General features: G+C 41.9%; 1 protein-coding gene across 1 annotated transcript in view; it reads right to left on the bottom strand.

Annotated features, from left to right (window-relative positions):
• The window catches only part of WDR18 (WD repeat domain 18), a 765,213-nt gene that overhangs the window by 669,921 nt on the left and 72,894 nt on the right, over positions 1 to 22,398 (bottom strand). Inside the window, exon 3 of the mRNA XM_044054012.1 lies at positions 18,242 to 18,375. Coding sequence (XP_043909947.1) covers positions 18,242 to 18,375 — 134 coding nt within the window. The remainder of the gene's footprint in view (positions 1 to 18,241; positions 18,376 to 22,398) is intronic.

The following is a 22,398-nucleotide window of genomic DNA, read 5'->3' as shown; positions in this document are numbered from 1 at the left end:
GAATCTAGGGGATCTAAAATTTCACTAGCCCTGACCAAGTCTAAAATCCACTAGTTCCTTTTGACAGGTCTCCCAAAGGACAATCCTGCACAGAATAAACAGATTGTGACTGCTGAACTACCCAACCTGCCCACTTGGAGACTTAAGATGGTGTAGAGGTAAAAAGTAAAACTGCATAATGCTAGGGCAGCTTCCTCCTTATGGGACTTAGCCTGGTCTGGAACAAGGTGCATGGGTTGGGGAACTTCCAAGATGGCTGCACATTGAGGAACAGTTTAACTGTGGCTCTCACAGTGTGAAAACAGAAACTCAGAGAAAGCCAGTAGATATTTGTTATGGGTAAATTCCAATAACTGGCTAGTAAGCCTGGATGCCAGTAAAAAGAAATACAGAGCACCTGGAAAAAGATCAGCTACAAAAAGTGAGGAAGAAACACTAACTGGGGAAAGTTCTGCAGCTATTCAGCAAAAAGCAATGCAGCCTCCAGACATGACCTCCAGTAACCTACAGGAAGATAAAAGACAACTGCACACAAACCTGGTTAAAATAAACAAAACAGTAATTAAATATATCAACACAAACAAAAGGCTGGAAAAAATGGAAGAAGCTTTAAGCATATTCAGATGAGGTGATAAAAGCTGTAAAAATCAGAGGGTGAAATAAAGAAAATGCTCGCCGAATACGAGACTGCTCAGGAAGAGAGGTTTCAAAAATAACAGAATTAGAGGACAGAGCACCCAGGGAAAACCTGAGATTTTCAGCTACACCAGATAAGCTGGAACAGACTGCATTAATTTTATGAAAGCACAAATAAGCAATTGGACTGGTATTCCACAGCAGGAGGTGTTAGTTGAAAAGGCACAACTTGTATATGCTCCAAACCTAGCTATGAGAAAGCAACCTAGACCTTTAATAGTAAAGATACAATCCTACCAGCAGGTGGAGCGGATTCTGACAAGATTGTGGCAAAAGAACAAACGACTAAAAATGGGAGACAGCAGAGTGTTTGAGGAGAATGATTACTCATTACAGACCAGGCAGAAGAGGAGTAAATTCATTCCACTATTCAGGGAATGTCAAGACGTAGGTGTGAGATTCAAAGTGCTGTACCCAGCAGTCTTCAAGGTATTCTTTCCTGGAGGGACAAAATCATTTTTAATAAGGTACATTCTAAGAAGGAAATACAAACTTTTTTCCCAACAAAAAGTGAGCTGTGAAACAAAAGGAGATTCTGCTTCTTGTTCTTCTGGTAATAAAGACCACTGAGAGACTGTACCTGTTGAAATCTTTTCTATTGCTTCAAAGGAAAATGTTGGAAAGAAGAGAGCACAAAAGTTAACTAGAAGAATTGAATGTACACTGGAAATGAAGCAGAGACAAGATGTGGGAGATGAAGATGAACAGTAACAAAACCAGTAACAATGTGGGATTACAACAAAATAATTATATTTGTGAAATACGACAGAACAAGAAACTCTGGAAATACTGGACTTTTTCAGAATTTGTTGGACTTTTGAGGAACTCAAGTATATGCCCTACGTCATGTCATTAATGTTTGGAAAAATGCTTTGGGAGGGGGAAAGAGAGGGGAGAAAATTCACTGCAAGTAAAGAAAACATTTTCCTTAATAGTACTACTTTTTGTGGTGTATGGTTTTCTTTGCATACTATAGAGTAAAGTTCTCTGTTATTTTTAAGTGTAATGAGGACTGTAAATAGGTGCTGCTTTTCCCTTGCTTTCCTTCTCCATTCTCTCTCTCTTCTTATTGTTCAGTTTTAAGAAAATGTAGGCACTCCACTGTAAAAGAAACAGGTTAAAAAAACATGGCAAAAGAAAATTTACTGTGCTTTTCTGTCATTCTTGCATGTGGGAAATGACTAGATTGACTTGGTAACAGTTTTTAAGAGAAAGCAGGTAAATTAAACAGAAATTTTGATTATTGTGCGTTTTTCTAGCAAATGACTATATACTTAGCAGCAATTTTATATCTGGCCCTCATGCCTCCATGGAACAATCTGATAAACAGAGATTGTCTGTCTGGTTCTCTTGTCTCCACAGAGACAATCTGATAAAGAGAAATTTGTTACAGTCTGATGGAGAGTGGGAGAGTGACTGGCTCAGAAAAAAAAGGAAAAAGAGAAACTGACTAGGAGATAATGTTCTTGGAAAGTATTCAGGAGTTTTCCCACCTGGAAGAGCTATAAGGTTAGCACTTAGTAGAAGCACAGGCCGCACCATGCGTCTTAGCATGGATAACCTTTCTTTTAAGTTAACCCAAGTCTATGACTGTCAGTTTGGGACATTTGTTCCTATTACAGGATAAAACTTCAATATTTGAAGATGTACATAGTTTTGTGTTTTAGTATTAAATTAATAGATTTTAGGGTTGTATCTTTTTGTTTTGATTGAGGGCTTTCAATAAAACAAAAAAAGTTTTATAAGATGCGACATGGGCTCACATGGATATGACCAGAAATGACTATATAAAAGTTCAACCTGCCAAACAGTGTGTGCATGTCAGAAAAAAGCTAAAACTAGACATTTAACAAAAAAGTTGTTATACAACTTAATACAATGATGCTTTCTGTAATGTCTTTAAATGTCAATGCTCTCACAGATAAATACAAAAAGAGAATACTGAACTATACTAAAAATGTACAGTACAAATAGCTATGTTACAGAAGACATTTGGAAAGAGCTGAAGATGCGAACTTGATAAAAGTTTTCAGGATGGCTATTAAGCAGAATATCTGGAACAAAGGAAAAGAGGAGTACTTATACTAATTACAAGAGGAGCTCCAATAGTGACAGAAGAGGATAAAATAAGATATTAGTGGCAGATTTGTAGTGATAAAGGGGCTACTGGCAAGGGAGGGGGAGTACAATGTTACGCATTTATATTCTACCTGTTATAATGGAGCTTAAGATAATTCTGGGAGAAATCACCAATTTTCACCAAGGAATATTACTTATAGGTGAGTACTGGAATTTGATTTGCAGCAGTGAAGATGCTTCAGGGGAGGGAGGCCAGAAGGGAAATTATAACAAAGGAGGGTACATCTTTGAAGAAATGTGTGAAAATATTTGGCATGGAAGAAGTGAATTTGGTAATAGGAGTTTGGAGTGAACTTATTCCCCATGACACAAAAACTGGGCTAGGCTAGAAGGAATTTACACTTCACATGAACATATGCATTTAATTGAAAGTATTGATATGCACCCAATAACTATTTCATAATAAACCATATGCCAATAAGTAAAACAAAAACACAGAAGAATGAAATAAAAATGAGACACTGGAGCTTTCCCTCCTATCTGTTGAAAAGATAAATTTAAGGAATGGGTAGTGGAGATTATTCAGGAGCTATTCCAGAGGATAAAAATAGCTTCTGAAAATATAGCTAGGGAGTGGGATAAAATTAAGGTGGAGTTTAAAAACAGGATAGACATGTAGTAAGGAGGGGAAAAAACTGATAAAGATCTGGAAGGTTTTGTTTAATAGTATTCTAAGAGGAAGAAAAGTACCAGCATTCTAAAAGAAGGCGGTGGTAACAGTAATACCTAAAGAGGGTAAAGATCCATCATTTCCATACAGGCCCACTTCAATACTAAACCATGATTATAAAGTGTTTATGTCTACAATGACTAAAAGGATGGCAAAAGTGATACCAAAATTGATAGATATGGTGTGGCTTTGTGGAAGGGAGGCAAACATTTGACAATATTAACAGAACATTGATGATCCAGAGGGAAGCAGAATGCAAAAAGTACCACTTTTATTGGTGGGTCTTGATGCAGAGAAAGCATTTGACAGAGTAGAATGGGACTTCATGAGCAGGGCAATGGAAGCATTTGCTTAACCCGATACAATTATAAGGTTGATTAGAAGACTATATGAGGGATCGGAGGCATGAATTAAAGTGGGTAGGATCCTCTCCGCTAATTTCTGCTAGAGTAGAGGAACCAGGCAGATTTGTCCGCTTTCCCCTTTGTTGTCTGCATTATATTTAGAACCGCTGGCAAAAAAAATAAGGGACTAAAAAATTCAAGGATATAATTGGTATGGTAGTCAGGAAAAGCTGGCTCTATTTGCAGATGATATTATTTTATACATGACAAAATGAGAAAGGGACATTACAGTGTTGTGGAACATTTTTAAGACTGTTTCAAATCTTCTCGGAATATAAAATTAATGAAGCTAAAACAAAGCCAATAGCAGTAAATTATGTACCCACACACAAATTGGTCCAACAATACCCATACTTATGAGGATATGATAAAATTAAATACTTAGGAGTATGGATTAGAAATGACTCTGTGGTGACAACTAAGGATATGTGAGAAGAGACTAAACAGAAGATGATACAAAAACTAAGAAACTGGAAGTTTTCCTATAAGGATATGAATACCGAGATACAAGCCTTTAAATGTTTTTAGTCCCTTTAGTTTTATACACAGGCCAAGCATACTTTTATCAACCGGAGAAGTTCTGGATAGCAATTAAAAAAAAAGACTTGAAGGATTTTATCTGGGAAGGGAAGACAGCAAGGGTCAAGTGGAATGAGGTGATTCTACCAACAGAACAAGGTGGACTAGGATTACCTAATTTGCGGGTGTATTTTAGAGCAGCACAGTTAAGGTTCTTATACATAACACAAGCAGAAAACTATAATTCAAAGTGGAAATTAATGATGCAGACACAGGGAGAAAGCTCAAGAAATAGAGAGATTGGAATTTTGGATGCAGTCTCTCAAGGAGAACAGCCAAAATCATACAGAGTACTATATTCATAAAACAGCAGGGAGTATTCTAAGAACCAAACCAGCGCAAGAATGGAGAAGAGAGATTTTGCCAATAGGGTTGACTGTGGTCAGGGATATGGATAATAGGCAAGAGGGGACTGGAATTTATTGGAGAAAACTGGCAAAGGAACCAAGGTATTGGGAGCAAATAACTAGAAAGGGAAACGTAATAGACACAGCTCACCTTAGGCATAGGCCAACTAGGCAGCTGCCTAGGGCATCACTCTAGTGGGGGCGCTTTTCCAGTAAACTTGATGGTGTAAATAATTCAGGATGGGGGCACTGTGGAGTCCTTTTGCCTGGGGCACCACCTGACCTAAAGCCGACCTGAATAATAGAATGGGAAGAGGCCAAGAATTTGGACTGCAGGTTAGAGATTGCCTAGGACACCACTTGACCTAAGGCCGACCTGAGTAATAGAATGGGAAGAGGCCAAGAATTTGGACTGCAGGCTAGAGATTTCCCTCCCTATCAAGGACTGATATCAGAGTATAGGCAAAAGAGAAAGAAATAGGGGGCTCTTAAATGAAAGACTAGCACTGGTAGAGTTTTTAATAGAATCTAGAACAGAAGTTGCTGTTAAAGGAATAATTAGTAAAGCATATAAAATATTGCATGATAATTATAACAATCAATCAGAGGAGCTTAGAAAGGATTGGGAAGAGAGACTGGATAAGCAATTCACAAAGAGACAATGGGGGATACATGTATATCTACCAAATATGCAACAAAGTCTAGAAGATTTAGCATCTTTGCCTGGAAGTGTTTACATAGGTATTTTTTTTACCCCCAAGTAGACTCCAAAGAATTTTTTCTTAGGTGGATAGTAAATGCTGGAGGTATGACAGGCAAGAAAGAGGTAACTGGGAAGATTTTTTCTGGAAGTGTGATGAGCTGGCAGACTTTTGGGATTCCCTGCAGACTGCTGTCGGAGATGCTGGGTGAGCAGATTGGACTGACTGGGAAGATGATTAAGAGTTATGCTACAGAACCGGAATTGCCTAGACATAGTAAAGCCTTGCTAAGTCTAATTATGGTGGCCGCCAAAAAAAAGCAATTACTAGAAAATGGAAATCAAAGTCTAGACCAACTTTACTAGAAACACTGAATATAGTAACAGAGATAAAACAACTGGAATTGGGATCTTTAGAAAAGGGAAGGAGCAAACTACATATGAAAAAAATGGGAATTGTGGGAACAATATATGCAAAGCAGGAATGAGGTTTAAGAGGCAGGATTTGAATGAGCTATATAATGCTTAACTGACAATGACGGGATGGTTTATAAGTGATGTATAATGTTTATAACTATAGTTGTTTCAATGGTGTCTGATGTAAACTGTAACTAAAGTGATACCATTTTGTATGTTTTTCATTTATATAAATGTAAGATTTCCTTTGTCGTGTGTAAATTTTATAAAGATGATTGGAAAAATAGGACAGACATAAAAAGAAAGGGAGCTATGGTTAAGAGGTAACAAGAATTACTAGAGAGGGACTGACAAATGTTGAAGCATTGCAGAATTTGAATCTCAAAAGAACAACAACAGGATTAACTGCAGAATGCTAAGCAGAAAATAAGAGATTACTTCAATAATATAAACAAGTTTAGAAAGATTGTTGTTAAGCAACTGTTTTTTTGATAACCCTACAGCACAAAAACTTTTAACACGACAACTCAGGCAACAGAAAGTAGAAAGGGCTGTCGCCAAGCTTAGGGAGCCTATAATAAGGAAGGTAACAAGAGATCCTGTAAAGGTATTAGAAATATTTCGGAAATTCTATGAAAAGTCTGTATAAAGCAGAGAAACATGGAAATCAAGAAAAGAAGCAAATAGAAATGTTTATGAAAAATTAAATATGCCAAGGTTAGAGGTAGATGAGGCTCAATTACTGTTATGATAGGAGGAAACGAGAAAAAAATTGTGATGTATAACCAATCTACAGGAAAGTCCCCAGGAATATGATGGTATTCATGCAGAAGATTAGTAGCTAGGAGTAAAAAAAACTGATAAAATACTGTTAAACAAAACCTTCCAGATATTTAAGTGGAAGAGAAGTACCGACAACCTGGAAGAAAGCCGTGGTAGTTGTAATAACTAGAGAGGGTAAAGACCCATCAGATCCAGCTTCATACAGGCCCATTTCAATACTAAACCATGATTATAAAATGTTCATGTCTATAATGGCTAAAAGAATGGCAAAAGCAATGCAAAAATTGATAGATATGGATCAATGTGGTTTTGTGGAGGGGAGCCAAACATTTGACGACATTAAACAGAACACCGATGATAAAGAGGGAAGCAGAATGCAAGACAGTACCATTGATGGTGGGTCTTGATGCAGAGAAAGCATTTGACAGAGTACGCTGGGACTTTATGAACAGGGTAATGGAAGCATTTGTAATTCCTGAAAAACAATACAAGGCTGATTAATTTTCATCTCTGATCCCTCGTATATCCTCTTAAAGTGGGTAGGATCCTCTCTGATAATTCCTGCTTGAGCAGAGGAACCAGGCAGGGGTATTCTCTTTCCCCTTTATTTGCATTATATTTAGAATAAAACCATTGGCAAAGAAAATAAAGGGCTCAGAAATTCAAGGGTATAATAGATATAGTAATCAAGAAAAGCTGGCTCTATTTGCTGATGACAATTTTACACCTGAAACCAGACAGACATTAGTGCTGTGGAACATTTTGAGACAGTTTCAAACCTTTCGGGATACAAAGTTAAAACTAAAAACAGACAATAGCAGTAAATTACATACCCACATATAGGTTCATAGGTTTATACTAGGCTATCTGCCCTAAGGCATTTATAAGCCTAGCCCAAAGTTTTGTGGCTTACGCCACCCCTTATGTTAAAAAATATTGTGCCCATTAGTTTGTTGTGCCTCTGTCCAGCAGTGACACAGAGATGATTCCCAGGGTAAACCTACGATCTCCCATCCACCGGTCAAGATTTCTCTTGAACACAGACAGCGAGGTGCTCTGCCTCACATGGACCGGGATTTTATTCCACAGCATAGGGAGTCTCTGAGTGACAAATCTATCCCTCCAGCATGTCTTATTTATATCCGTGCTAAGGTTTAAGTCGCTTGCTCTAGTGGATCTGGTAGATTTGGATTTTTTGAGGTGGAGCATGTCCATTAATTCCGGGTTGGACATGGCCTTGTATGTCAGGCACAGGTCACCTCTGAGCAGACGGTATGCGACTGAATACAGCTGGAGTTTCTTCAGTCTGGCAGCATATGACAGATTTTGGAATCCCTTTATCCTTTTAGTGAGGAACTTTTGGGGTCTCTCCAATTGCTGCAGGTGTCGGGTGAGATGCATCCCGAATGGGGCATTGTACTCGATCATTGGTCTGATAAGTGAAGAGTACAGGGGAACAATGATCTCACTTGATCTGGATGTGAATCCCTTCATGATCAGGTGGGCAATGTAGGAGGTCTTTCTAACCACTTTAGCAATGTGAGTGTCAAAAGAAAGGCCACTGTCAACCTGGGTCCCCAGGTCCCTGATAACCTCTTCTGTGCTTAATGGATTGCCACCTATATGGTAGCTTGGGGTTACCTTGTTTTTCCCGAAGGGTATGACTATACATTTTTTGGCATTTAACTTCAGGCCATGGCTCTGGCACCAGCTATCAGTTTCCGTGAGACCCCTCTGAAGGATATCTGTGTCCGATGTACTTTCCACTATGGCGCCCAGTTTGCAGTCATCTGCAAACTTTGTCAGCCATAGTCCTCCTATGTTTGCCTGTACTTCTGAGAAGTAGATGCCGAACAACAGGGGGCCAAGGACTGAGCCCTGTGGGACACCACTTGTGATCGGCTTGGAGTCTGACATGGTGCCAGCAACTCTAACCCTGTGGGATCTGTCCTTTAGCCAGTTTGCAACCCATCTTGTGACATATGGGTTTACATTTAAGCTGGTAAGTTTCTCTATAATACCCGAGTGGGGTATTGTGTCGAAAGCTTTTGCAAGGTCAAGGTAGGCTGTATGGACTGCCTTTCCCTCATCAATGGCCTTGGTGACTGTTTCGAGGAAGTCGACCAAGTTCAAAAGGCATGATCTGCCCTTGACAAAGCCAAACTGGGTTGGGTCCAATGTCTGCAAGTCCCCTATGTCTTTGTTTATGAGTTCCATTATGATCCTCTCCATAGCTTTGCAGACCGGGCTTGTTAAGCTTATGGGGCGGTAATTACCAGGGTCCGTAGAGGCACCGCCTTTGTGGAGTGGGACCACAGTTGCCGTATGCCACTCCTTGGGCATGTATCCTGTGGTAAGGCTAAGATTAAACAGCTGCCTTATGTGCGGGTTTAGTTCCTCATTGAGTTCGTGTAGCACACAGCCGGGGACACCATCCGGTCCCATTGATGCTGTGTTTTTAGCTTTAGAGAGAGCAGCTTTTACCTGCGCATTTGAGATGTCTGGGAGGCTACACTCCGCTGGGATAGTTATCTCTCCTTTTGGGGGGGAGAGGGGGTGAAGTTTGCACTGAACCTGTCTGCCAGTATGTTGGCAATGTCTGTGGGTTCAGTGATTTTTATGAATTGGCTCTGCAATATCCATATTTCTGGGTACATGATAAAATGAAGTATTTAGGACCATGGATTAGAAAGGATTCTGGTGTGGCAGCTAAGGATATGTGAGAAGAGACTAAACAAAAGCCAATACAAAAACGGAGAAAATGGAAACTTTTGTTATATGGATGGGTCTATTTCATACCACCGAAATCCCACATTATCGAATCCCACATCGTCGAGTCAAAGTCAATGAAAACCCACTTCAGCAAAAGACCAGACAGTCTAATATATTCCCATGTTAAGTAATCACCAATACCAAAAGTAACGAAAACGAAACCGCATCATCCTCAATCCACTGCAGATGGTCATTTATTTTATCTCTTAAGTCTTCTTTTAGTTTTGCCCACATAGGAAGCACAACATGTGGAACACAAGGCCAAGTAAACTAAGTCTGTCGTGTTACAATTAACTTTTCTTGGACATTGAATGGTTGTCTTATAATTGTGAATGACTGCATATAGTCATTACCATGAGTAAATGTGGCTGCTGTAGAATGTGTAAATGTATACACGAAGGTCCATATGCAGTCATTTACAATTATAAGAAGACCATCCCATGTCCAGAAAAAGTTAATTGTAACACCACAAACTTGGTTTACTTGGCCTTGTGTTCAATATACTGTGCTTTCTACGTGGGTAAAACTAAAAGAAGACTTGAGATAGAATAAGTGAACATGTTTATGACATAAAAAAGGAAAAAATAACTAACGCATTATTTTGCCATTCTGTCGCTTGTTTGGATTTTAAAAGATTTGTATTTTAAATACACTGCAGTGATGTATATAAGGGATGTTTTATGTATTTGTACCTTTAAGTACAAAGGGGTATGTTGTACCAAGTACGTTGATTGGTGTTCACCAACTGATTTTGTTTCATCAATTATTTAAACATGTTAATGAGAGGTTTTTTTTACTTTGAAAAAGTCTACTTCACAGAAAAAAGCACTTAGTGTTCAAGTGTTCTCCTGTACAATAAAGCCGTGGTTTCCATTACGTTCGGTGTTTTCAATTTTATTTTTGGTGTTCACAGTTGTTTTTAGTTGTGAAGTAAAATAATTGCAACTATGACAGTGTGGCTTGTTTTCATTTATATAAATGTATGACCGTCTGTGTCTTAACTCATTCTGTCCCATACAAGGGTGTACCTTTAACTCCCAGTGGGTGTGGCTTGAGCTTTTAAAAAATGAAGGCATCACCTTACAGTTCTAACAAATAGTCATTGACAAAGGTTAAATATCAATACAATTGTGTTTACCATTATGTATGCTTCAAGATAAAATATGCTGAGAACTTGTATGTAGCATGGATTTGGAATTATTAATGCAAATGTGACCAAGCAATAGTTGATGCCTAGAGGTGCAGTAGGAGGTAAATGCAGAAATGCCTGGAGGCACACACTGCTGTAATGAGTTACGTGTGGTTTAATAAAGATGTTTCTTGTTTGAAAAAATAAAAGGGGGGGGCAGGACTTGGATAATTTATGTAATGTTGCTTAGATTATATGATATATAGCAATATATGTGAAGTATGATGCTTGCAAACATGAACTTAATACAGTTTGATTACTTTTATACAAATGTATATCTGTCTATGTCACAAGTGATGATTCAGTAAAGGTGTTAAAAAAAGATGCATGGCTGAGGTGTGATCATAGAGCTACTCCACAGTTATTAGGATCCTTAACCAAATCTTGAAAAATCCCTCAAAGAGGACACCCTTGGAACAGGCCATCAAGCTTTCCTGGCCACACCATTTCAGGTAGTAGAACCAGAACCATGCCATCATATTAAGTCATGCACCAGAGCCTGCTACCCTAACTATAACAAGTGCAATCAATGTTACAAGGGGTTTCACTGTAGCTTGCTGTAAAAGCCATGTTAAGGATCTTAACCAACTCCTCCTTGCCTTCACAATCAAGGAAGGCTGAAAACTTTACCAGTTCCTAATCTACAAAGCAGCAGCAGTATCTGGGCAGGTGAGATGGACAGCAGAGGAATCGAAACCACACAGAAGCAAGAGAACATCCTCTTGTCCCCCCTGTACAAGGCTTTAGACTCCTTGTATGTGATGAGGTGTCAAGGTGCAGAGTTCTCAGGAACTTGCAATGAAACAAAGAACCTGCAGGAGTTGGCTCTAGAATGCCTAGTAAAGCCTTTTGTTTTAAAATAAGGGGGGAAAAAACACCATACAGAAACAAAATACACATTTCAGGCAAACTTTTGACTGAACTCATCAAATATGGTTTCAGTTATGAAGATATAAAATTTAATGCAGGTCCTGCTAGTTCAAAGGACACATTAATACTCTTGCCCCAGTAACTCAATCTACCTAGCACCACAACAGGCTGTTTTGATGATGCAAATTTTGTAGGGTACCAAAATGCCAAATACCAGTGAATGTAGGAGATGTTAAGTTGTCAGTCTCGCCTTCATTCTTGCTTGATGGGTTCGGAGCCGATCCTCGGCTCCGACTCGGCACTTGCTAAGCTCGAGAGTCACTTTTACCAACTCGAGGCAGCCCCATATCCCATGATGCAAGGCGGTAAGTACCCAGATCTCGTTTGCCGCTTCGCTGATGAGGTCCTCCTTTTGCCAGCTCCTGGTAAGTGTTTAGTATTACTAAATTTTAGCCCCCAATCAAAAAATTTTTCTCTTTTTCTTAGATTTCTATCTTTCTTAGATACTTTTGAGGCCTTTCCTGACTAACTTTATTTTTCCTTCTTTACCTTTTTAGTCAGGCCTTTATTCCCTCCCATCCCCCCCCCCCTGTTAGGGTGTGTGTGTGTGAGAGAGTTTACAATAACTTCTCATAGTTAACTTTAATTGTCTGATTCGGGACTGTGTGTGTACTGTTTTTGAAAGCACTATGTCTAAAGAACAGAGGGTCTCAGGCTTCAAGAAGTGTGACTCGTGCTGTCAGAAGATGTCTCTGACAGACTGTCACACTTCTTGTTTATACTGCCTGGGACCTCTCCACCTGCAGGACTCCTGTGCAATTTGTCACTCTTTTAGCCAGAGAGTCCTGCAGGAAAGGAGAAATAAACTTATTTTAAGGGGTCTCCTTAAACCGGAGGGCTCCCCGGCAAAATCGGCTCCGGGCAAGCCTTCTAGGACTACCAAGGTCCAGGCTTCAGTTTCTAAGCCTCCGACCTTGGCTCCGACTCCTTGGTCGAGATCGCTCGGCTGGAGCCGATCCTAACAGCTAAATCCTGGGCACCGATGGCTATCGGTGCCGATACTGTTACTGTCACTTTGGTGTCGGCTCCGACTGGCTCCGACCACCATGTGGCTCAGGCTTCGGTGTCGGCGCCGACCGGCTCCGACACCATTGTTTCCTTGCCCGTATCGGCTCCGGCTGGAGCCGATACATCTGGACCTACACTCGGAGCCGAAAAGTTATCGGCTCCGTCTGGATCCGTGGGGTCTTCGGCTCCGATGGTCCCTTCGAGGAAGAGGTCCAGGTCTCCCTCTTTGGAACCGATACTGTCGGCTCTGGCCTCACCTCTTCTTTCGGAGCGGAGCCATCGGAGCCGATCATCGAGGTCTTCCAGGTTGTCAGACCATGATTTAGAGAGGGTGGTAAGCAGACTGCTAAAATCACAGGCATTAGCCCAAATGCTGCATAGTCCGTCTCAACAGACGACTATTAGTCCACACCCTCTTCAAATTCCTCCTTCGACTCTACCCCAGAGTTTGGAGCTGGAGTCTACAGGAATAGTTACTGCTATGGCTGAAGGCCAGACACCCCCCCCCCACCCTTCTGCACCTTCAGCATCTACTCTTATCTCCTCCTCGAGACCTTCCTTGGAGGGATTCGGTGGCCGGGCTTCCCTGGTCTGCTCCGAGGGGGTGAGTGGCATCGGACCCTTGTCCGACCCCGCTCTTCCCCTTGGAGCTTCGGCCTTGGTGAGCTCGGCTCCGACATCTTCCTCGGAGCCTTCCCTTTCGGTGGGCCCGGGAGTCCCAGTTTCTTCAGAACGGGTTCTCTCGGATCTCCCTGGGAGGGGAGCCTTCGAGGTGATGAGGAGTGTGCTGGCCCCTGGGCTCAGTCAGTAGTCTATTCGTTTAGCTCCTCCCTCTACGGTGCCTGTTGATATCTCTTCCCACTCTCTTGCACCCGGACCGAGAGATCCACCGCCTGAGGTTTCCCCACTGGGACGAACCCCCTCTTCCGAGGATTCTCCTGATCCGTCAGGAGATCCTCCGCGCAAGAGGACTTGTAAGAGGAAGCACCTAGACTCCCCTGAGTCTATTACTTCGGATACAGACTTAGATGAGTCGGAGGGGTCCCCAAGATCCCCCTCTGAGGATGTCTCCTTTTCAGACATCCTAGAACTCCTGAAACAGAGGGGAAACTGGCCCACCATAAATCCCTCCGATGATGAGTCAGTATACCTAGAGGCGTTTGGTTCTCGACCCTCCACCTCCTGGGTGTCTCCGCCTTTTGACCCCCTCATGCAGGTAATCGCTCGAAAGGCTTGGGCTTCTCCTGACTCCGTAGAGCCAGTTCCCAGGAGGCCTTCTAAATTTATTACAGCCCCTTCTGAACAGCAATTCCTTACGAAAGGTGTCCCGGTTGATGCCATGGTGGTGGCGGCCGCCACTAAAAAGGAACTTGCAGATCCTTCCGTACCAGTCCATCCTCCTAACAAGGATTCCAGGACCATGGACAGGTATGGTAAGCGGATGTTTTCCTCAGCGACTTTTGCCATGTGTTCGCTGAACTATTTGTGTCACTTCACCAGACTCCAAAGGGACATCCTTAAGGAACTAGGTGAAGTAGTACAGGATCCTACAGCTCAGGGGGCACAAGACAAGATTGCTTCTCAGCTAGGAATCCTTAACTCCATAACCAACTCCTCCATGCGGCTGATTTTGTATGCAGCAGATGGGGCGAGTAGAGCCGCAGGCACAGGAGTGGCTCTGAGACGTCAATCCTGGATGCGGCTCTGTAATTTTGCTGATCCTTCAAGGCGTCCTTCACAAACTCTCCCTTTGATGGGTCAACTTTGTTTGGTCCTCAAGTGAAGGATACATTGACCAGGTGTGAGCAGGACGGCAAGACTCTTTCTGCCATAGGGGTCCGTTTTTCCACCCCTTCTAGACCTTACCCCAAAGGACAGAAGGGTGGAAAGATGTGGTTCCACAAATCCCAAGGAGTCACGCCGGATACACGTGGTCAGTTTACCTCTAGAGGCAGAGGGGTAATAATAACAGACACCGCCCTAGAGGCAGAGGGGGTCCACAAAACCAGGGAAGCAGAGAGTCTCTCTCTGACAAGCCCTTCCAGCATCCCTGAGGTGTTGCCCGACTGTCCATCCTTGGAGGCAGTCGGGGGAAGATTATCGCTGTACCCACAAGCCTGGCTTTCCCTCTCACAAGACAGATGGGTACAGTCGATCATATCCGAGGGTTACAAAATTCCTTTCGAGGAAAGTCCCTTCAATCACAAAAATTCCCTTCCAGATGTGCCACCCGGTCTAAGGGAAATCGCAGTTAGAAGTATCAAAGCTTCTACACAAAGGGCCATTCAGCCAGTTACAACAGACCATTCAGAGCCGGAATCTACTCAAGGTTCTTTTGGTCCCCAAAAGACGGAGATTGGAGACCAATATTGGATCTCAGCAGACTCAACAAGTCTGTGAAAAAGACGAGATTTCGAATGGTCACACTTCAATCAATTTTGCCCTTCCTGGGCAAAGACAACTGGATGTGCTCAACAGACCTTCAGGATGCGTACTATCACATAAAAAATCACAGACGCTCCAGAAGGTTTCTCCGCTTTCGGCTGGGGTCCAGTCATTTTCAATTCAGAGCCCTGCCCTTTGGTCTCACTACAGCCCCCAGAGTGTTCACCAAATGTATGGCAGTGGTCACTGCTCACCTGAGATGTCAAGGATTCCAGGTGTTTCCGTATCTCGACAACTGGCTCCTTTCAGCCACCACCAGGCATCAACTTCTCCAAGCCAGGGATTACACCCTAAATCTCTGCACTCAGTTAGGAATTTCGATCAACTACGAAAAATCCTCCTTGTTGCCCTGCCAGTCTATTACTTTTATAGGTGCAAATTTAGACACTGTTCGGATGTCAGCAACCCTCACAGACCAAAGGATTTTAGATATCCAAAGTCATGTGCGGATCATCCTCGCCAGCAAAAAGGTACAAGCCAGACTGGTCCTGAAAGTGTTGGGCCTCATGGCAGCGGCCATTACCCTTCTTCCCTTGGCCCGCTTCTACATGTGTCTTCTTCAATGGATGTTGTTCACCCAGTGGTCTTACCAACAACTTCCCATGCATCACCAAATCCTGGTGACACAAGCTTGCAAAAAACACCTATCCTGGTGGACTTCTTCTCCCCAGATTCATCAGGGCAGACCCTTTGTATCCCCGGCCCCGGTAGCCACAGTCACTACGGACGCCTCCCTGATCGGGTGGGGGGGGGTCATTATCAAGGCAGGATGGTTCATGGGACGTGGCAACCATTCGAATACCACCTGCACATAAATGTCCCAGAGATGAGAGCAGTGCTTTTAACATTGCAAGCCCTCAACGACTTTCTTCCCTTGGGAACAATTGCAGTTCACACGGACAACATGTCTGTAGTATGGTATATCAACAAACAGGGCAGAACCAAGTCCTACCCCTTGTGTCGAGAAGCTCTCAGACTTTGGCAATGGGCGATCTCCTCTCATCGGTTTCTGGTAGCAACGCATATCCCTGGGAAAACCAACATTTTAGCGGACAGATTGAGCAGAGCTATTCTCATGCCTCACGAGTGGTCTCTCAAACAATCTATAGTGGAGGAGATTTTTCTAGAATGGGGCCGCCCATGTTGCGATCTTTTTGCTACTCCCCAAAACAGCAAATGCCCAGACTTCTTCTCTCTCTTCCCACTGCCAGGCCATCCCCCCAGAGACGCTCTTACCCAGGATTGGCCCCAGGGACTTCTTTATGCCTTTCCTCCCTTTCCATTGATTCCACAAGTACTCCAGAAAGCCACCGTTTTGAGAGCCAAAATGATTCTCATTGCCCCCTATTGGCCTCGACAAATTTGGTTTCCGTTCCTCCATCATCACCTATTGGTGCAGCCGTAGCATCTGGACCCAGTGCCAGACCTTCTGATCCACCAATCGGGTCACCTGCATCGGTCTATTCCTTCTCTCAACCTCACAGCTTGGTTGCTCCACTTCCTTCCTTAGCCAGGCTTCCTATGATCTCTAACCCTGTTAGGGATATCATAGTGGCTTCTCTTAAATCCTCTACTAGAAGGATTTATACCAGCAAGTGGAAACGCTTCTCTTGTTGGGCAAAATCAAAGAATATAGATTCCTTTACTGCCCCTGTTCATGCAGTTTTGGATTTTTTAGCAGAAATCTTTCACTCGGGCTCTTCATCTTCCACGGTTAAAGTTCAGTTGGCTGCTATCTCGAACTTTCATGTCGGGTTTGCAGATCACAACATTATGTCCCACAGGCTTTGTAGAGCCTTTCTAAAAGGAATTTTCTCCTTAAACCTCCTGTCAGGAGTCCTCCTCCTCAATGGGACCTAAATCTAGTGCTGACATCCTTAATTCTTCCTCCCTTTGAGCCAGCTGTTTCATGTTCTCTGAAGTTTCTTTCATGGAAAACACTCTTCCTTGTTGCTATTACCTCGGCCAGGAGAGTGTCAGAACTTCATGCCCTTTCTGTTCGTCCCCCTTATTTGGTCTTCCACAAGGACAGGGTATCCTTGAGAACTAATCCATCCTTTTTGCCTAAGGTGGCTTCGAAAACGAATTTGAACCAATCTATTGATCTCCCTGTATTTTTCCCTAATTACTCTAACAGATCGGAACAAAAATTACATTATCTTGATGTTCACCGCCAACTCAGATATTATTTGGACAGAACAAAACAATTCAGGAAATCCGATCAGCTCTTTCTTTCTTATGCTGAAAATAAGAAAGGCCTTCCTGTTTCCAAAGTGTCCTTATCTAGATGGCTTTCTTCCACCATCTCCGAAATCTATCAGCTCAGGGGCAAACAGCTGTGCTCAAAACCAAAAGCGCATTCCACCAGAAGTTTAGCCACTTCCACAGCCTTTCAGGCTAGACTCCCTTTAGACACTATTTGTGCAGCAGCCACTTGGGCCACTCCTCATACCTTTGTTTCTCATTACAAATTTGATTTGGCCTCCAGGGATAGAGCCAGTTTTGGTTCTACGGTTCTCAAGAGTCTGTTCCATTGAGCCACCCAGGATAGAGGTGCTAGGACGGTCCCATCAAGCAAGAATGAAGGCGAGATTGACAACTTAACATTGAGAAGTTATGTACCTACCATAACGTTCCATGTTAGTTGTCTTCTCTCGCCTTCTTTCTTGCGACCCTCCCTCCTACCCCCTTGCTTGGACAGACCTTGTTCTCTTTTGTCTGGAAGATTGCTTCTTTAGGCACCAGTTAGTTACCTGGTTCCCATTTCAGCCTTTCCTTAGGGTAATTGCTTTCTTTCCTCAGTGGAAAGTTTTTTCTGTGCTAGGTGTGTCTCCCTATAGGTACAAATGAGATCTGGGTACTTACCGTCTTGCATCATGGGATATGGGGCTGCCTCGAGCTGGTAAAAGTGACTCTCGAGCTTAGCAAGTGCTGAGTCGGAGCCGAGGATCGGCTCCGAACCCATCAAGCAAGAAAGAAGGTGAGAGAAGACAACTAACATGGAACGTTATGGTAGGTACATAACTTCTCATTCACAAACAGCACTGTGCCCAAACCCATTTCCTGAACAATAAAGTGTAATCTATACAATAACATCCATGTTTATGAAGATAAATACACATCTGTACAATAAACATGCACTTATCACAAACAAAAACATACCTGCAAAGGTTCCACAGTAATACAAGGTTGTCTTTCCCTCCAGACACAAAATGGCTGCTATCATCAGTAAAGCATATGCATGTCAGATCTTGGAAGTGTCTGTTCAAAATGGCTAAAAGTGCACCACTGGATACCTGGAAAATAAGATAGAATGTTTTTTTCACATTTCCACTTTCCCTAAACGTCTTCCTCCTCAAATAAAAGTAATTTTTTTTCAGAAGCCCTTCTCTCGTTAGCAGCACTAAATGTCACTGTGGGTTAGGAGTTAAATCAATGGTATTTGAATGTTACTGCCTGACACTCCTATCCATTTCCATAATGCTCCTTAGCTGCAAACAATGTACCTGTACCTAGTGTTTCACATTAGAGACATTTTTATGCACAGCCATCTTACAGAGGGAGCACAGTTCATTTACCATAGTCATGTCACAAGTGAAATCACAAAAGTAAAAAGTACTGTCAACGTGCAATTATAGTTCAACAAGAGTTTTAACAGTTAATGATTTTTTTAAGTTTCATTCACTAGTTAATTTACAGGGCAAAGGTACATCAAAAAATGACAGCTATACCAGATATTCAACATCAGCCATCTGGACCAGGAGGAGGAGTTACAAGGTTACCCATCCCATACCGTCACACAAGGTAACCAATCCTACATTGTTGCAGCACAATCCAGTGAAAAAAAGAGAGTGAACTTGTTCAACTTAACACTGTAATAAAATCAAGCTGTGGCCAGGATATTGATAGTGGAAGGGAGACAAAACAAAGAAATTTATTTTACACACAGCTTACTTCAAAGACAGAACAATCAGGCTTTCATCTTTATCTACAAGATAACCCAACGGCCCCAATCAATGATGGAACATCATCATGTTTTAGAGTTAGTCCAATTGCTACAGTTAGCTACTAAAACAACTATGTTCTCTGCTGCATAACAAGTGAGTCATGACTGACTGGCTACAGAGATGGTTACCACAGAACAGGAATATCTTCCTGGAAACAACATGAAAAACATAATGCTGCACCGTGAACAGTACGAGTTTAAAAAGGAAATAGGACACAAGGCAGACCACATTGATGGTCGTTGCTGGAAGTACAGGGTTTCAAACACAAACAAGGTCAGATACCAAACAATGCAATAATCCCTGTAGTGATCAGGGCATCACAGACCCACAGAATACATCTACATGCAAGAAAAAAAAGCATTTAACTAATTTGCAAAAATGCTAATAGGGAAAGAAACATTTTAAAAAATGCAGCAGCTTATACAAAAGGCCTGGCTCTGACTGAGTGGCACCACTCAATATGTGAACCTGATCTACTCAGCAAATGTACTGAGTAGATCACAGAGGACACCACAAGGCACAGCAGCACAATCTTGTGACCTATACAACCACAAGAATTAGTTTTTCTCTTTTTAACAAAACTGACAGAAGAAACTTTTACAGGAAAAGAGGGCGAAAGAGACTGGAGAAATAGTTCTCTTAAGTTTTCTACAAAGAACTCATCCAACCCCCAAATCCCCAAAACTTTTGTAATATCTTCCCTTCTAATGTTTGGTTCCTTCAAACTCAATATACTGGTTCTACATTGGCACCCTCTTGTAGTGGAAGTGGAAGTACAAATACTACCATCTTTATTCCATTTCAGTCTCCCTTTTCACAAGTCTTGACTAAAAACTCAGACAATACTGCATGCCTGACTTTTACCTGCAAAAATAAACAAACACGGACAGAACAGTAGCAGCATTAAAGTAACAAAATAAATCAGTGAAAATGTAGCACAGTTACAGTGTGCGCATGCATTCAAGTCAGTAGCTGCTAATATGAAAAGTGCTTTACAGTCCATAACAGAGTATAGTCAATCAGCCTTACACTCAGCTGTGGAATGCAACAGGTTATCTATGTTGCCAGTGTTACACTTCATGATGAAGATGGAGGTGCTGCCACTGACTCAGGTTTGACTAGCATCCAAGATTACACAGAGGAAAGGCAGGTAAAGTGGGGTGTGAGGAATGAGTCTGTTCACCTTATGGATGGTTGTATATGAGCATTGACGACTGTTTGGCTCCCATTTAGTAGAAATCAGAAGGCAGAACAGTGTCATTCAGGCTGAAGTATTTCTGATCTACACAACATGCCACAGTGTAAGTTACCAGGGAGAACTAGAACAGCACAGAAAAAAGTCCCACCCAACTGCATGTGTGACAGCATTGGTTTTCTACTACCCAGTCCTTGCCCGCTCCCCCAAGTGAAGGCATACATAGGGAAGAACATAGGTGAAGTGGCTTATAGCCCAAGAATCATCAGAGGTCAGGAAGCAAACAAAGAAAAAAATCCCCACACCTGAAGTTAATCTTGGTTAATCTACTAGACCGTGTTTATAATCTTAAATAAAATGGTGCTAACTCCAAAGTCAACATTTCTTCATGCAAACATCCAATGTATTAGGAGTAAAGTGCAATGAATTAGGCCCTTATAGGATTGTATGGAGATTAGCCAGCCCGTTATATGAACCAGAATTTACAGGAATTAAACTTTGAAAAATAAACAAAGCAGAGGGCATACTTGAGCTTTGAGCTTGCAATGAACAGACTCTGCCTTAGTAATAACTCTGGCACAAATGACCAGGAACTAACTTGCCTACTAACAACTGTTCTGCGGTCTTTAAATCATCAAGGATGAATAAACAAACAGTAGTGAATTCAGCTATATGCAATGGTTTAAATGTCTTATCATTTTTCAAGAGTAACCTACTGCAGTTAATCTTCCCATGCAAGAATGAATGTCTAGTAGTAACAGCCTCAAAAAAAGAATATTCAGTTCAGAAAACACCACCCACAAGTTTATATTTTTTGGAGGACAATCAAAAACAAAGTTAGCAAAAAAGCAATGTTCATCCCAGTCCATTTTCAAGCACAACTTAGATCTATGGATGGTAAACAGAAAATTTACCCCAGTACTGCCTCTTTACTGCTAATGGACAGAGCCAATTCCTAAAGGTATTATCCCATGCATGGGTCCCCTCAAATTATCTATGGTATTACTCAATTATTCTCATTAGGGGTAAAATATAATTACAGACCATGTAGTACGTAAGGCCAATCTATAACCAAATGGGATAGGTTATTTCAAGCACAAAAAGGAGAACTGGCTAGGCTTAAAATGGCCTGCATGAGCAGCTAGCCTAGTACTTGCTTATGAAACTAAAAAACACAAAGATCATTATTTTAATTACTTTTCATATGCCAATCCCACCCCCATAACCCCAGATTTTCCGCAACCATGCTGGACTACCTGTTCAGCAGCAGGGATCCTCAAGGTTAACATCCAGTGCCTTACCCACTTTAATGTACATTGCAAAGATGCAAGTGCTCACCTCTGCCAGTCACAAATATATACAGTAGGATACACAGACAAAATATGATGCTAGCACACTCCACAGTTCACATGCATCAATTTCACCAATAGATTTTTCTAGTGGTCACAATCTTGGTTTCCCTCCATGACAACTAAGCAAGCCACCAGTATCCCTGCTAACCTTTTGGTGCCCAAGATACTAAATCCAAAGGAGTACACCCTGAAAGCCCATGGACCATAACAGGTGTCACTGAAACAGCACTAATTTCAAGTACAAATAGGGAGAATACACACTAGTTCTTGAATACTGAAGTATTCCCCCTACTCCAAGCTATAATGACCTTGGAGTTAGCAAAACAAGTAGCAAGGGTGGGAAGCATTGCATCCCCATGTCAGAGTGAAGCCCTCCTGAAAAAAACGCTCCAAAACTATAAAAGCGAGTTTCAGAATTTGCCATTTTTTTTTCTACGTTCCACATGAATTTTCCAAGGGTTGGGACTGGGACATGTCATATATAATCTTGTACTTCTGACAGGGAGCTAAACCAAAGCCATTGGTGGCAAAGGTTAAGATGCCTTGCCACAGCATCACCAGGACAGCTAGCAGCATGAGGTTTAATTATTCCAAGTGCTACCTAGATGAATATTCCAGACTATCTAGTGTTACAAGCTCAGGATGTCAACCTTCTTGCTCTTGCCATCATCTTCCCAACATGATGCTTAAAATGCCTGTATAAGTTAGGTTTCTATATGCTCCACAACATATGACAAGTGCAGGGCACCCCATGCCATCATGTAC

This window comes from Protopterus annectens, chromosome 13.part0 (genome assembly GCF_019279795.1).
Source record: "Protopterus annectens isolate FY-2018-M chromosome 13.part0, PAN1.0, whole genome shotgun sequence".
Classification (NCBI taxonomy): Eukaryota; Metazoa; Chordata; order Ceratodontiformes; family Protopteridae; genus Protopterus; species Protopterus annectens.
Note: the sequence above shows the minus strand (reverse complement) of the source record. Positions and strands in the feature narration are given on the sequence as shown.